This window comes from Electrophorus electricus, chromosome 25, assembly GCF_041902795.1.
Source record: "Electrophorus electricus isolate QZ-2024a chromosome 25, ASM4190279v1, whole genome shotgun sequence".
In the NCBI taxonomy this organism is placed as follows: Eukaryota; Metazoa; Chordata; class Actinopteri; order Gymnotiformes; family Gymnotidae; genus Electrophorus; species Electrophorus electricus.
Window position 1 is genome coordinate 9097501 of NC_137521.1, and position 17061 is coordinate 9114561.

The 17061-nt window shown below is 42.4% G+C and overlaps 2 protein-coding genes across 5 annotated transcripts in view; both read left to right on the forward strand.

Moving 5' to 3' along the window:
- Positions 1-2530, forward strand: part of impdh2 (IMP (inosine 5'-monophosphate) dehydrogenase 2) — a 15765-nt gene extending 13235 nt beyond the window's left edge. For 3 of the 4 annotated variants that reach the window (XM_027007636.3, XM_027007637.3, XM_081707349.1), the window contains 5 exons: positions 1012-1155; positions 1297-1441; positions 1590-1733; positions 1856-1939; positions 2154-2530. In XM_027007636.3, the coding sequence (XP_026863437.2) occupies positions 1012-1155; positions 1297-1441; positions 1590-1733; positions 1856-1939; positions 2154-2175 (539 nt within the window). In that variant the 3' untranslated portion in view covers positions 2176-2530. The remainder of the gene's footprint in view (positions 1-1011; positions 1156-1296; positions 1442-1589; positions 1734-1855; positions 1940-2153) is intronic. The other variant, XM_081707348.1, reaches the window with a different exon arrangement.
- Positions 2531-5999: 3469 nt separating this feature from the next.
- On the forward strand, positions 6000-13734 carry dalrd3 (DALR anticodon binding domain containing 3). Its single transcript, XM_035522197.2, has 13 exons — positions 6000-6360; positions 6808-7112; positions 7215-7525; positions 7745-7803; positions 9225-9326; positions 9741-9805; positions 9941-9999; positions 10129-10211; positions 11228-11354; positions 11628-11686; positions 11808-11924; positions 12523-12591; positions 12782-13734. Exons 1-13 carry the CDS (start codon positions 6148-6150, stop codon positions 12899-12901), a joined length of 1689 nt encoding a protein of 562 aa, XP_035378090.1. The 5' UTR covers positions 6000-6147; the 3' UTR covers positions 12902-13734.
- Positions 13735-17061: the final 3327 nt, after the last annotated feature.

The window sequence follows — 17061 nt, forward strand, 5'->3', positions numbered from 1 at the left end:
CAACAAATCACCACAAGCATTTATTGAACCAGAGCAGAGTGCTACCAGTGCACATGAAACGCACAACCTCTGCAGTGGGTAGACACTATAACTCATCTCAGACCTTTCACTTCCCTTTCTGTAGTTGTTGGGAGCATTTTTGTTTTTCTTCCTCCCAGTCTCAAACCTGGGTCTTCCAGGCAGTAAACATGCACTCTGACCAGAAGACCAAAGGGCCAGCCCTCTCCTTCAGGGGGTGATTGTTTCCATCACACCACCCCCTCCTTCAGGGGGCGATGCTCTCTTCACACTCCCTGTTCCTTCAGGGCGCTTACAAATGCACTCCACACTTCCATGTGTCCCTCAGCGTTTGATACCATCCCCACGGATGGTACCGTGAGGCCATCGGGAGTGTGCCCAGGGGATAAAGGGACCACTCTGCTGTGCCGGGATGGTGTGAATCCCAGTTGGGAACCCCTGGTGTGACCCTGGAAGAAATGTTAATGGGTGGGGGACACATGGAAGGCAGGGTTGTGCTCCCCAAAGGAGGGGCCGTGACGGAGACCATCACCCCCTGAAGGAGAGGGTGATGTGACCCATGTTCGAGACTGGGCGTGACTGCTGTCCTCAGCCTTCCCTACAGCCTTGCATTCTCTCATGGGCCGAAATGTCCTCATATCACTCCTCTCTTCTGCTAGTGTGTTAGCCATTTACTGCAAATTCTAGTGACTTTTGGCTTGTGTAATTTTAATATTTTTTGAATTAGAATACAAGTTATGCATCTCCTTTTGAATTTGTTTTTTTAGAGAGTTCCCCCTTCCTTAACTCCATAGCAGTTCAGCCAAAAGCACTCCAAACGGTGTAAACTGCTGACTAGTGCTTGATTAACACACACTGCTCCTAAGTGCATGCTGGAAGGGGAGCTGCTCCTGTGTGCACGCATGAGATTAGCGATCATATACTGGCATATCTGTGGATATGAGAGGTTGACGGTCAAGACTTGCTAAATTTCTCTCCCTTTCTCCATTTCAGTGCTAGCATGTGGTAGACCACAGGCTACAGCCGTGTATAAAGTGTCTGAATATGCGAGGCGTTTTGGCGTGCCTGTCATCGCTGATGGAGGCATCCAGAACGTGGGCCACATTGCCAAGGCCCTAGCACTCGGGGCGTCCACGGGTGAGGCGAACAGGAAGGAGAGAAATCGGAGAAATGTGTTTTTTTTTGTTTTGTTTTCTTTGTTTTTTTTAAAACTAAACATCATAGCCCTTCCCCCCCCCCAGATTTCTGAAATGTTTTCTCTCACCAACTCTCTCTCAGTGATGATGGGCTCCTTGTTAGCTGCCACCAGTGAAGCTCCAGGGGAGTATTTCTTTTCAGACGGCATCAGGCTGAAGAAGTACAGAGGAATGGGGTCACTAGATGCTATGGACAAGAACTTGGGCTCTCAGACTAGATACTTCAGGTATCGTATATGCACGCACACTTTCAGGAATTATGTACACATGCATGCGACCAGTTATAGAACGCACATTTTCTTTCTCAGGGCTCAGTCCTTCAGGTAAATTTGTGCAAAAATTATATTAATTTCTCTCTGTCTCTTTGTCTCTCAGTGAGTGTGATAAGATTAAAGTAGCTCAGGGAGTATCGGGGGCGGTTCAGGACAAAGGCTCCGTCCATAAATTTGTTCCATACCTCCATGCTGGAATCCAGCACTCCTGTCAGGATATAGGAGCCAAGAGCCTCACCCAGCTCAGGTACACACACACATGTCCGGCACTCCACCTGCCTCCCACCACAAGCATGAATGTTCACGCAGAAGCAGGAACAAAGAACACATACGTGCACATTATTTATCTCCCCCCCCCCCCCTTCACAGGGCCATGATGTATTCTGGGGATTTGAAATTTGAGAAAAGAACCGTATCTGCTCAGATGGAGGGAGGAGTACACAGTCTGCATAGGTACAGAACCTTTAAAAGACACAGGGAACGGCACAATGTATGGTTGTCATGGTAACAGTCTGGGCACCTTTAATACTGACAGAAATGGTGACACCTAGTGGTTCAGTTCTTAAACAACTTTTGGGCAAAAAATGTTTCCGGGGGTCCTGAGTCTCCAGCTCACCATCAGCGGGCACAGTCCTCAACGTTAACGTTATGGTCGTCTTCCTTTCAGCTACGAGAAGCGCCTTTTCTAAAGACGAAAACTCCCGGGAACTCCCAAACGACACTGTGTACTTGTGCATACATCCAAGATCACGTACGTCATCCCACCATGCAGATGGTCCCCGACCTGAAGGATGTACGCAGATCCACAGACATGCTTATGCAGACCCATGTAGTGGTGCTGCTGTTTCATAACCTTCACTTCTCTTTTCTGGTCTTCCAAGGCTTTCTGTTAATATGGAGAGAAACTGCCTCTGTACATGATGCGTGTATTTGTGTGTCTGCATGTTGGAAAGCTTGTTTAAGGACATTTTTGTTTGAAACAAATTGTAGGAAATGTTATCAATGTTCAAAAATATTCGGTAAAATACATTTTTTGCACTTAAACCTTTTGTCGTTGCCTTCTTATGAACGAGCTGTCCTGTGAATACACGCGTACGATCACACACACTGAGAATACAGAGTGCAAGGGAGATTTGTGATCGTTTCAGAAGAGGAAGCGATGGTGTGGTGGTTTTTCCCTCTGCTCTCTGGTTGCGAACTGGACCAATTAGATTTCTCCTAAGATTCAATAAATGTGCTTTTAAACTTAAGATTTAGTTGGAGAATCCATGTTGAGAATGACTTTAGAATGAAAATGAATGCTGGAATTAGTTGGCACTGGAGTGGAAATGTGAAGAAAATAAATTAAGAAAGAATGTTTGTTCATTCCGAAGCATTTGAAACATTTGTACATGTAGGTTAGTACTGTAAGTGTGCCCATGTAACTGTGTGTGTGTGTGTGTGTGTGTGTGTGTGTGTGTGTTCGGCAAAGCCGTCCTGTCCAGACACACCACAAGCTCACCAGAAGTGGCTATGTAGCTTTCTCTTATTTACCATATGTGTCTCAAGGGAATCCAGGCTGCACCTCCAAAATCACCGGACTTTCCAGGCATGGGTCACATACGCGTGTACACGCCTGCACCGTCACACCTGGACAGGTTGTGTCATGGACACCAGGTGTCCTTTAGTATATGAAATAGAATATTTTAACTGATTTGGAACACAAGTCTGCCTATTAATCACACCACACCACCTTCTATGGGCAGGTGAGGAAGAGCAACATGGATGAATAGGAATAACATCCCTTCTACTTCTTTTCCGGATAAAATAAGAAGTTTGAGAAAGTAATATAAAATTATAAAAGATTTCAATATTATTGCTGTACAATCACACATTGCTTATGTAAATACTTCAAGGTCTTCACCACAGGGTCGATTTTGGAGGTTTTCAGGAAGGCGTGTGTTGAGACCAGAGGCCAGGGAGCAGAGGAGAGACGTGGGCGGGACTGTGGGCAGCCCAGTATAGAAGTGAAAGTGAAAACACTTCTCAGATTTCTGAAGAGGAAGTGAGTACTTATAAATGCTCACACACACATTCAGATACAAACGCAGACACGGGAGCCCAGACAAGAGGCAGACGAGCCACGGGCCAGACGGGTAATGTCCGCGTTCTTCCACTCCAACTAACTCTGTTTTCTGTTTACATCACGCACTCACTTCTTTCTTTTTTTTTTTTTTTTGCTTAACTGCTCTTTCTTTTCATTCATTTACTTTTTAAGCTGTGTTTTTTAAGCATCTGCTTGTTTTTTGCCAGTAAGACTAGCCTATTTCTCTTTCACTTCTCCTCGCCCACACACATCTCTACGATTTGCTTGAGCTTCTGCTTTTATTCCCTCCATAGGAGTACAGGCAAAGTCACCTGACTCGAGTAAGAAAGCCTCATCCCAAATACTTGCCTGTGGAGAGTCTTTTATCCCTACTCTTTGTCTCTGCTTCTCTCTGTCTCACGCTCTTTGATGTATCCGGGCTCTTGACCTGAAAGTGTGCAGAGTGTGTAGAAACAGACTCTGTAGTGATGTATTAGGAGGGAAGCGACTACTTTCCTAACACTTCCCTTGTCCTATCACATTATATAACACTTCTTTTACTCTTTCTTACATCTCTCATGTAATCTGTCTGCCTTCACCTTAAATACCCCCTTCACTGTCTCCGTGTTCTTCTGATAGCGAAACTGGTTTTTCAAGCCACCTGACTAACTACAGATGAGACGAGATAAACAAACATGTTTTTTTTTCTTTCATGAAAACACAGACGCCACCGATGATAAAACAGTCTGAGGAATGTGCGAGCACTGTCTCCAACAGTTTCCTTGTGTGTTAGCCTTATAGCGTCATAATTCCATGTCTATGTGATGCTTATGAGAAAATACTCACACAATTGGACCATGCTTTCTGAAACGTTAGATGCTCAGTAGTGAAACACTCAAGAATACTGCAGAGGCAGCATCTCCCTCGACCCTACGTGCGCCTAAGTGTTGTACAGCAGAAGCCGTGGTGCACATCAGCGCTGGTGGCTGGGTGAGTAACGGAACCCATAAAGCAGCTGCTGCTTTGACTGACAGCTGACTATGGATTCCGTTTCTTTCCTTTCTCGCAACATGCAGGACTCACTGACTTCTCATTGCTTCATTACCACAGCCACAAGCCTGGACTCATGGAAAACCTGTGCATTTGAGCGTAGGCGAAGAGAAAAACAAATAGCCAACAGCTTTGGGTGTTGTACCACACGTAATGTTTACAACAAAAGTGTTTTGTAATAAATAAAAATATTAAAGCATAGAGGCATATAAAGTATAGAACAATTCAGGCGCAGCAGATGTAGGTGTAGTGGGCCAAAAGGTGAGCTTAAAGTCTTTCTTTTTATTTATTTATTTATTTATTTATTACTGTGATTACATTATATTATTATAGCTATGGCAAGCCATGTCAAAAAAAACAGTACCAGTGCTATGTAAATCAGTTAACAGTTTGAGATTATTACACATGTGCAAAGTGTAAATGTTACGTCCTGTACTTTCATTTGGTAAGATTTGGTGAGATTTACAATGGGTATGTATGGTGTTAATTTTACACTTGCAATGTGGGCAGACTGTCTTGATGTTGCTGTAGAATGACACGTTTTCTCCCGGATTGCCAGAAAAACTTTTCGCCACCGGGAATTTCGTGTCAGCCAAAAGTGACATCAAAATCTACTAGTCAAAAGTCACCAGTTTCCTACTTACAACAGCTACTCTCATGGCCTCTTTCACCACATCTCTGCGCAAAAACCACAAAAGGTTTGTTTGCATGCTCTCTGTACCTCTGTTGGCCAATAAATAATGAAGATAAACTGGAGATAAACTTGTCCACTTTGTCTTTTATCAAAGCACTCGTTGTCTCTCTTATACTGCAAAACAACATACCGTCCTGGAATCATTTCTTATACTTAGTAGGAATATTACTATTCTAATAGTTAAAAAAGGGGGTAGGATTCTTTCACTAATTAGATTTTTAAAATGGACAAAAGAGAATGTCAATTTTAAAATAAAAAAAAGTTTAATTTAAAATATGTTAGGATGTAGGATATATTGGGATATATTATAATAGCCCACAAACAAATAATACCAAGACACACTACTCCTCATTTTACCGTTCAAATGTTTAGGACACACTGACAGGAACATGGACTAACTAATCTGCCTTTAGTCTAAACTCTAATCAAAGTTTAGTCTAAACTCACTAATCTGCATTTAGTTACATCTATCCAGAGGAGAAGGACAAACATTCTCCTTTCACTATTCACACACAAAACAACAACAAAAAAGTGTAAAGAAACATTTTGCTTCGCCAAATTTCGAATTCAGGAAGGACTACGCACTGCTTTCTCTTTCTATTCCTTGACTGTCACCGTTTCAGCAAAAATACACTTTTCCACACTTAAGATGGCGCTTTTCCAAATCAAATGTGTTACTATGAAATGTGCAGTACCAGAAAGAATATTCATTACGCCAAAGTTCCCGGTCGTGAGCAGCGGGTCTGTAAGCAAAGGAAAGGTCTCGGTGGAGGCTGCCAGATGCCCCAGTCATAATTAAAAGCAGGACTGGTCAAGCCGACGGTTATTATGTTTACGTTGGGAGCCTGTTAAATGATGGAGACCGTGGAAATGTCAGCATTCAACATCGTCTCCACCGTCAAAGCCTTGAGGTGTGCGCTGCGGAGGGAGGGCGACGCTGTGCATTCCGATAGCGGGGAGAGGAACGAGAAGCTTTGGTTCAAAGAGAGCAGCGCCAAAAATCTGAGAAACAGAGACTTCCTGGCACCCAACACAGTCCTGGCCACGCTTTACGCCGACGGACAGGTAGGTCGATGAAGTGATCGCTGCTGCTTCCTGTTTTAGTGTAGCTGAAGCTATATTTAGGGACCGTGAATAGATGGAAACTGGCGTGTGGTTTGTAATGTAATCTAGCTAGCCAACAGGTACTCAACACTTGAACACTTGAGTTCCACTGCACTTTAACTGCACTTTTAGTGGCATTCTTTCGAGCGGTTACAAGTGCTGTGTGAACCTAGAGCACTATACTCCCTGGACAATTGACAAAACGTTTAAACCCTACGTGTCAAAGCATCCTAGCATGGTTACTTGATAATTTTGTTATAATGTTTGTTTATATATATATGAATGATCGTGGTAAATTTTTTAACCTTTTGTTAAAGCTTTTTTTTTTCAAAAGTGATCAGCATGTTTGAGAGATTTTGGTTGACGTCTGTCTCTGTCAATGACGTCTGTGTGCGCATGCGTGTGCAGGTTCCTTCGGCGGTGCTGAGCCGTGTCCTTACTCTCCGGGGCTGTGGTGTGTTACCTGTAGCAGGTTGTGAAGTGACAACGGAGGGCTTGCGTGTTACTGTTGACCGCTGTGCCGCATTTCGAGGTGTGCTGTGTGGGGCGTCTGCATATCTAAGGTCTGCAGCTCAGAAACAGGGGTGTGTCCTTATCAATTGCCCCGCCCTACATGCCAAGCAAGCCCCACCCTCTCCAGACACGCTTACTCTAGGGCAGCTGCGTACTGTTCTCATCGCGGACCACCTAGGAGCACTGCTCAGGAGGCAAGGGTGAGTAAACTCATGTGCAAGTGAAGGGGGATGTTTGAGTGAGTATGTGTGCATGCGTATAGTGGATGTGTGTGTAACATTTAGTTTAATTCTCCTCCGCAGTTACTCGGTGTCCTTCTGTCCTGCCTTGCCCAAGGAAAGTGACATCACCGGCTTCCTCGGAACGCTGGGCATAGACTGGCCAACAGTGTCTGTCAGCTGGACCGGTGAGGAGAGAGAGGAGAAGATGAGGAACTCCCTTGAGAACTGTACCTACAGAGAGAGAGAGAAGGAGAAAGAAAAGAGGTGGAGCAGAGGCGAGGGAGTGGAGGCGGGGCATGGAGGGAAGAGGGAAGAGGTCTGGATAAACCTTAAACGAGTCATAGAAGAGGTGGAGTTGCAGGGTTATGACCCCAGTCTTGGCACATGCACAGGTGAATATAAAGGAGTTGATGTGTATACATAGTATGTGTTTAAATATACGCATGCACCTGCACTTTGTGCAGGAACATGTTTTACTTCAAATGCATTTATGCCACTTCATCAGTCTCTTTGTAATGTTGTCTGTCCACTGTTATAAATATTTGTTTATTAGATTCACTATAAATCTTTGTCTTCTCTTGCTTTCTCTTGGTTTCCCTCTCCCTCCACAGTGCAGAAGGAGGCATTGTGCCACCTGGCCCAGCTGGACAGAGCTACAGCGGACTTTCCTGTGAGTACCACATAGATGGTATCACCAGCTCAGTTGAAATTCTCCATAATGCAAAAGTTCACCAATTTTCTTGCACCGACCAACAGCAAAAGCAAGTTCCTAAACACATGCCTGATGGTCTGCGTAGGCGCTGCTTTAATGCAGTGTTTCCTACTAAATATTTCTCCCTGCTTTCTCTATCAGCAGTCTGCTGCACATCATGCATACTAATCTGGGATCAGGGCTGTGTTTCCTGATGACAATTAATCTCGGCGAATTGTGAAAAATTTTAGGAACGATGTAACTTTAAGAATGCTAGTTTTATGAGTGTTTCTCAAAAGTCTTCTGACACTCCAAAACCGCAATTGAGTTTTAAGTAGTTCTTTGCTGACTCTGCCTCTGCACCTGTGTTGGAAAACCCAACCACCGATTTACAAACATTTACAAAACATCTCATTTTCACAAAATTATTATTAAGAAATAATTATTATAAATGTTATTAATTAATCAATAATTTAATATTTTATTATTATAAACATTAATTAATAATTAAACAAATATTAAGAACATTAACCTACATTTGCAATTTCTACCTATCGCATATCAAGCCTATAAATAGGCACAAAGTTAACCTTTCTGAATCAATCCAGTAATTTGGGAAACTGAGAGCAAGTCATTTTAATTTGCTTGATTTAAATGTGTACATCAGCAAATAATCTCCTATACTTCAGTGAAATTGTTTGTTTTACACGAAAAGAATGATTGATTTATTTCAGGTTTTAAACACTTTAAACCCTAGAATAAAACCAGTCACATGCTCAGGGTTGAACCAGGGGGCTTTGCACTGGAAAGCTATAAGGCTATCGACTGTGACATGGAACTACATATACACGTAGAAAGTTCATTCGATATTAGGAAAATACTGACAACAGGATTGAAACTAGTATATTTCATTTTTATTGCCATTAAATGTAGAGTACACAAATGCAATTTGAAAATGAATTGTGTGTGTGTGTGTGTGTGTGATATAAAAACTGCTGATATCATGCTTTGAATCAACACATCATTGAGTTTTTTAAAGGAAAATCAGCAGTCTCTATACTTTTTGAGGTAGAACTGCATGTGAGCTTTAAGTGAGTTACTTGGTGAGTTATGAATAGGTTAGAAAACTTTTACATTTCCAGACAAGTTAGGTAAAATGTTGGATATGAAGGGTTTCAGGAAACTCATAAATTTAAGAATGTTTTTAATTACAAGGTTAAGAAGTACTTAGCTTTACAAATGTTTTGGGAAACCCACCCCAGATCTATTTTCGCATTCATTAATGTGAAACACAGATGGTTGGTGGTTGAGTGGTCTTGTAACACGTGTGCTATGTAGAACTTTTCTTTTTGCTCCAGTTACCTGAGTGAAGGTGTGACGGCTTCTCTGTTATCCCCCAGGGGTCCTTGGCAACAGTGCTGCATGTCACTTCCTGTCAGGACGAGTTCCGCCAGCAGCAGATAGCCATGCTATGGAGAGCGTCAGGCGCCACGGCAACACAGGTCTCTCACACAGTCAATAGTAGCATGGCACCTTTCTCTCTCTCTCTCGCACACACACAAACAAACAGTAACGTTTATCCTTTCTCTACAGGACTCACACACACACACACACAGAGTAACCTAGGTTCCTCTTAAACAAATATGCCCACCAACACATGCATGCATACACACAGTGCCTGTAACACATGTGTGTGTCTTGCACATATATGGTTCTGCTTAGTGTCAAGTCACTGACTATCTCCAGTAGCTAGATACACCGTAGTGGTTGCTCCATCCTCTCTCTCTCTCTCTCTCTCTCTCTCTCTCTCTCTCTCTCTCTCTCTCTCTCTCAATCTATATCTATCATATATATGTATATATGTGTATAAAAATATAAAAACTCTTTCCGTCTCTCACTCTCACTCTCACACACAGAGGTTGGTAGTTTGCGGTCCAGTTAAAACCCCTGGTACTCAGATGACTTCAGCTCAGTATCTGCAGTAAGTTATCAAGTATTGTATACATATGTTTTCATGTGTTATTAATCCATACATGGTATGTAAATGTATTTAAATCAAATACTATATATACATATGGCTTTCTTAGTTAATGGGTATTTTATCTAACTCTTTCAGGTTAAAAAGAGCTCAGATGAAGGAAGCTTCTGAAATGAAGTATGGAGATCAAGTGGAAGGTGTGTGTAAGACCATGCAAGGCTTGTCCTGCAGGGGGTGTGTGAGTGTGAGTGTGAGTGTGTGTGTGTGTGCATGAGAGAGCGTTCGGGACATGTTGCTGCTTCAGCTTTCTTTTGTTTCCTTTTTAGGACAGACTTGGGATGACATCATCAGGGTGATGACCTGCGCTACAGTTCGGTTCGAGCTGCTTTCCACTGTACACACAAGCCCAGTGAGTGAACGTTTCAGTGAGTTTGCTTTTCCCAGTGAGTGAACGTTTCAGTGAGTTTGCTTTTCCCAGTGAGTGAACGTTTCAGTGAGTTTGCTTTTCCCAGTGAGTGAACGTTTCAGTGAGTTTGCTTTTCGCAGTGAGTGTACGTTTCAGTGAGTTTGCTTTTCCCAGTGAGTGAACGTTTCAGTGAGTTTGCTTTTCCCAGTGAGTGAACGTTTCAGTGAGTTTGCTTTTCCCACTGAGTATAATTTTCAGCTCATAGTCACCCACCCTCACCTCCCACTTTATTAGAAAGGTTCTTTCATTCAAAACATCTTGTAGATGTCGAATTGGAGACTACAGCCAACCTGGAGCCTTCGGCCATCTGTTCACTGGTCAAAAACATGGGGGACAAATAAGAAACAAAACATGGGGGACAAATAAGAAACAAAACATAGGGGAAAAATAAGAAATAAAACATAGGGGAAAAATAAGAAACAAAACATGGGGGACAAATAAGAAACAAAACATAGGGGACAAATAAGAAACAAAACATGGGGGACAAATAAGAAACAAAACATAGGGGAAAAATAAGAAATAAAACAGGAAGAAAAAAAATCCAGAAAAAGTAAGAGCCATACCAGTTTTATGTGTTTAGACTTATTTACGTTGCTTCATGTTGTAGACATTGCTTCTCTTGCAAGAGAACGCTTATCAAAAATGTATTTAAAAAAACCTCAAAGACAATAAAAATAAACATTTTAGATTTACTATTTGGTTCCTGATCCTGGGCCATGTCCATGTTTTTAGTTGTGCTGAGCAGTATCAGTGGGGTACGTTTATCATTCACAACACGAGCAACCATGGAACCATGATTTCTATGTATTCCTTCCACAGAATGGAGTAATAGACCTGACAGTTATTCATTGTTGTCAGTTATCAAACTTTGAGAACTTCACACGCACACACTTGATCTTTTGTAGTATTTTGTAATGAGCATGTGTGTGGATGATGACTATTGGAATCTTTTCTGTCAGGTGACTCTTGAAGTACAGCGTGAAGGAGGCGTGTCCACAAAGGGCCCCAGGGGAGGAGTATTTGTTATGTATAACTGTGCTAGACTTCACACTCTGTTCAGCAGCTATGAGAAAGGAGTAGAGCAAGGTGACGCGCACACACACACACACACACACACACACACACACACACACACACACACACACAACTTCAAGGTCTAAGAAAGAATGTTTCAGATTTTCTACAGTATAATTGTAGTAACCAAAAATTGTAATTGGTCATCACTTGTAAGCAGTTAATCATCAAGCTGCTAATGTTTAATGCACTTTGTCTGTTTTATATTCATGTGAAGCTGAAGTATTGTTTAACTGTAGCTGAAACAATGAAGCTAGAGCATCTCTCCTGCTTTGACTTCCACAGGTCTCTACCCAGAAGTTCCTGCAGGTACAGAGCTTGACTTTTCTGCTCTCAAAGAGGAGGTACTTCACTATGACATAGATGTCAATAATATTTAGAAATGAATTTTATAAAATTACATTTATAAAATGTAACGACTGTTCATAAAGTTGGAACTTCACTGTTTAACCATGTCTCCACCAGGGGGAGTGGCTTCTTCTCTTCAATTACCTCATTCCATTTGCTGAGCTTCTGGACCAATCAGGACAGGCACTGGACCTTGAGGGCAGTGGAGCCAGAGTTAATTTAAGAACTGAACAGGTTGGTTTTTATTAATATGTTCTTATGAGATCCCTAAGCTCATTTACATAAGTTATACAAGATTACAGTAGATATACTGTGTATAAGAAATTGCATAATGGAGCGTTTCTCAGTCCTGGTGGTGAAGTCCTGGTCCTGCTCTACCACACTCACCTGGACAGCTTGAAGAGCAATCTAGTCAGAGTAGGGGACACTTTAAAATTTCTGAATGTGCCGGGCACGGCTAAATACAGAGAGGGTGGTGGCGGTGGTATTATATCAGAATAAGAAATGCAGAGAATTTTCCATTTTTAGCATATCACTTTATATTGGTAGTACATAACACAAATACTGTTTGTACACTTTTCATGATTATAGATTTTAGTTATTCAGTGTTTTGTTATTGAAGTATGCTCTGTGCTTTGAGACTTTTTTCCCCTTGTATCATAATTTTTATTAGGTTAAATCTAATGGTTGATGTTTGCAGGTAGAGTTAAATAGAGTTAAAGAGAATAAATAGAAAGTGCTGCCTTGCACTATAGTTGTCGTTGTATTTGGAGGTCATTTTTAGGGCATATCAGTATGTCAGTAAACTACCTGCCTCTCTTCTCTCACTCAGGCTTGCAGATTCTTGGTGTCTCTCAGTAAAGACTTCAGTTCTTATTACAACAGAGTCCATGTGCTGGGGGTAAGACGTGTGTGTGTGTGTGTGTGTGTGTGTGTGTTAGCAGTATGGAAACATTGTTTTATTTAATTAAAACAGTTCACAGGGAGTTCAGTGGCATTAACCTCCTACCCTCAATTCTGTTTCTCTCTCTTTCTCTCTTTTCCTTCTTATCTTCTTCCCTTCCTCCCTCTCTCTCTCACACACTCTTCAGGAACCATTACCTCACCTCTTCAATCAGATGTTTTGCCGGTTGTTGTTGCTAAAGGCTTTGAGAGAACTTTACCACAGTGCACTGGACTCCCTAAATCTACCCCCTATTCCTCAGCTATAACTTAATCATCCCAGGTAGCCATCATACGACCACGATGCACCTATGATCCATGGCAGAAGAACCCCAAATTGACCCCAGAATGTTCCAGAACAACAGGGAACCAGGAACAGGGAAAACCACCAGTGTTCAAAGTCTCAGTTTGTCCTCTGATATGCAATTAAAATACCGTTGCTATTTTTGGTTCTGAAGTATCCTGTAGACGCCATTAAATCCCTGAAACTCAAAATGCATCTCTTAACTCAAATACCTCTCAAAGGCCTCTGACAGCAATGGATCAACTAGAACAGCACTCTCTGTAGAGATGTACCTTACCTCTCTGTGAACACGTACGGCTGGAACGGTTCTGCCCCCCTGCCGCCCTGCCACGCTCCTTCACAGCTGTGCCAACTGTTGTTCTCAGAAATAACTAAGCAGCTCAGAAAGCCCCTTCTTCTCAGATAATGATCTAATACGCACTCAATGGCGGTCACTTCCCTCCTACTTCCCCTCATCTCATTAATATTCATCCCCTGATTTTCATACGTCTGCCTGTCTAAGGCCAGATATAATGACTTGCCACAGTATTGAACATAAACCCCACTCTCATAACTGACTCCTTTGCATAACTCTTGCCTCATTATTTACTTGGTTATTGGGGATAATTCCGTCGATCACATCGGTATCACTTGTCCCCTTTTGTAATTATTTCCTACCTTTCAGGCCCATTACTGCCCTGTCATGCCTATCGTTTCTGTACATATGCTGGCTTTTATAACCGCCATTTGCTTCTATACCATTTCTGCCCCCAAACTGACTTGACTGGCATGACTGTTACCCTTTTCTTTAACTGCCCCTGTTTATGCCTACTGCTTCCCTGTATTAACTGTAGCCTTGGTCATACCTCCTACCCCATTCGTAGTAACTGCCCTATTTCATAGCCCCTGGCTGTTTCCTCCCTTTGTAACTACCGGCCTGTATGCTGACCTTCACCCCTGCAGTGTGTGTGAGTGGTGAGTGATTTCGGCAACTGCTGTTGTTTATTACAGAATCCACTTTTCCACCACCACCACTGGCTATCATAGATATCATCCCAATTCCATCAAAGCATGAGTCACGTACCGTAGAGCAAGCCTCAGATGTACATATCGGTGTCACTACTTGATGCCCAGGTTTGACCAGTGTCGCATTGTTCTGTAGTGTCACGTTACTCCGGTGCTGTCGCCAACTGACCCCTTATCTGTACAATTTAACACATCCTGTAACTTGGATATTGTTTATAATCTGGAGATCCTTCACACCTTATTGTATGATCGATTTCATTGTTGCTGCTGTGTGCTACTGTAGATAGGCACAGCTGTTATACAAGTGCCATAGAGGTAATGCAGTTTCGGTGCTCTTAATGTGCCAATAGTGATGCTCAGTACACCTGTGCCATACACCTGACTTTTCTTAACATGGTATGTGTGTACAAGCATATGTATGTGTGTCTACATTTGTGTGCATGTGTGCATGTGTGAATGATTGCAAGTATCAGTGATTCTAAATGACTGTATTTTAAATTAACTACCAATTTTGTTTTAGTTAATAAATGAGTGTTTATCTCAGTTTTTGGAATGGTCGTCCTTTATGCCCAAAAGAACAGTTTAGAAAAACCTCTTTTTGTAGTAAATTAGGATTTGGTACTAGTATCTAGCAACATGGGTTTTGAGTCATGCATTTAGTTACTTATTGATTCGGGAAGAGCTGTTGATTAGATACTAATTAAGTCTGGGGCAAAGGTTAGAATATAGATTATTGGCTCTGCGTGCAGTCATGGCAACTGCCATCTGTTCCTCTCCTATCTCTGTCAAACCCATTGATAGCTCAAGAGCTGGTCAAAATGAGAAAAGTGAGAATAACTCTTAAGTAATGAGCCTTCAACTCCCTTCCTGTCCTTGTTTCCATCGAGTTTAGTAGCTCTCTTCCTCTCAGGGGTGTGGCACGTGCAATGCTTGTGACCAGCATGCGTGCTGATGCCAAATTATAAACAGAAACACTTTAGACGCCAACAGAATGAGCGGCGAGATTACCCGGGTGAAGCTAGAGGAAACGTCTCTCGGAGACGAGTGCAGCAGACAGGGAGGAGGCAGGCAGAGTGTGGACAGAGCCGGCTTATTTCACGCCCCTCATCTTCAGAATGACCCATAAGGAAACGGTCAACACTGAGCCACTGTGGTTTCCATAGTAACGTGAGACGCTGCCTGGCGACTGGAAGCTTGGAGAGCTCGTCGGGCAGGCTTCTTTTCTCCCCTCTGCTCCTGATGCCAGTTAGTGTGGGCACAGTTGGCATTGAAGCCACCATGCTCATTGCGTTCGTGCTGTGAGTTTTATTGTTTTAATTTTTGTTTAATCACTCCGGGAGTCGTACGTTACTCAGTAGAAAGTACATTATCAGAACGCTCAATTTTTCCAAGACAAAAATGTTTTAAAACTGTTTGTTGCATCTTATTATATTGTTGCTTATTAAATAAAGTGAGTTCTTTCAAAATTAATGCACATCAGATCATATATGCTTTGCACTTTCTTGGAAAGCAAATTCCAAGAAAGTTCAAGAAATAATCAAAAGAATCATTTTTTCTCAGTAGGCCATTGCTGTTATTTAATTTGTTGTAATAGCCAAAGTCCACCACCAGAGTGCAATCTTTAGCCCTCTCTCTCTCTCTCGCTCTCTTTCTCTTTCTCCCTCACACACTCTTTCTCTCTCTCGCTTTATTCTGTCTTTACCTATTTCTGTCTCTCACTTCTTATTCCCTCCCAGTCTGTGTGTTGTGGCTGGGAGCTGCTTCACCCGTCAATCATTCCCAGAAGGCCTCCATCTCTCCGAGACAAAGGAGCGGGGGGGGGTGAATGGCAGGGAGTCTGAAAGCAGTTCAAAGAGACAGAGAGAGTATGAAGCGGTGTAATAGCTACAAGCAAAACCCCTGTCTTTTCAAGTGCACCGTGAAGGGAAAGGGAGAGATGAATGGGGTCAGAGATGCCCATGAGAATTGTGTGATTCTTTGTGAATACGAGAGGGAGGGAGGGAGGGAGAGAGAGAGAGAGAGAGAGAGAGAGAGAGAGAGATAGATGGACAGACTCGCAAGGGTTGGGGGCAGGCTATTGATGTCCAGCTCACTTCAAAACACATCACTGGCATGAAAACCTGGACAGGAAATGACAGCGTGAGAGAAGCTGAGGAAGGGAGGGACTAAGTAGTTGGTGCAGAAGTCCGGAATACATGCTGAGATGGAGCACATGATGATTGATTGTATAAGTGTGTGGCTTTCAAGGAGGGCTAATGTCCATTGTCATAGTGCTATTTATAGCTGCTGCGTGAGGTCATACAAAGACACAGTATTGTATTTTAATATATGTGTGTGGTCTCATATACTCACCATGCAACTTCAGTCACATACACTCACATTACGGGAAACACGTATCTACCCTTGCTAGCCATTCACTGTACAGTACAGAGTATCTGCTCCATGTTTTTTCCTCATATTGGTGGCATGATTCTGGGTTTTAAAACCTAGTATAGGGTGTAACTGGGCTTTTAATGTGTCAGTCACTGCTGGGTTGACAGTGGTCCACCATCCAAAAACATGCAGCAGTGATTATATGAATATGTGTATGCGTTCCATGCATAGGTGAAGAAGCTACAGAGTTGCACAGATGGACTGTTCACCACAGAAACCAGTTGTGAATGTGAATGTACTGATGCTTTCAGCTGTTCAAGGTGAGTGTGGGTTGGTGTAGAAAAGAAGAAGAAAAAAATCCCTTAAAGACTTGATGCCTTTTATTTCAAAAGGGAAAAACAGAAACTTGTGTACCCTGGTTTCCAAGCTGTATATAAAGCTTTTAACATACTCTTAAAGGGTGATCATGCATCACTGTTCTGCCTGTGCTCACATGTCCACAGATTCCAAGGGATTTTGAGTGGATGTGAATGTTTTTGTTTGGTTTGGGAGAGGGGGACTTTATGTATTTGTGTGTGTGTGGGTGTGTTTGGGTGTGTGTGTGTGTGTGTGTGTATAAGCTATTTCATAAGTGTGCAATAGTACCCAAAAATTCAAATCCAAATTCAAGTATTTCGTATTTCGTACTTCTGCAAAGTTTAACAAACCGGTACTATGCAATAAATATTCTTATCTTTTCATAGACCC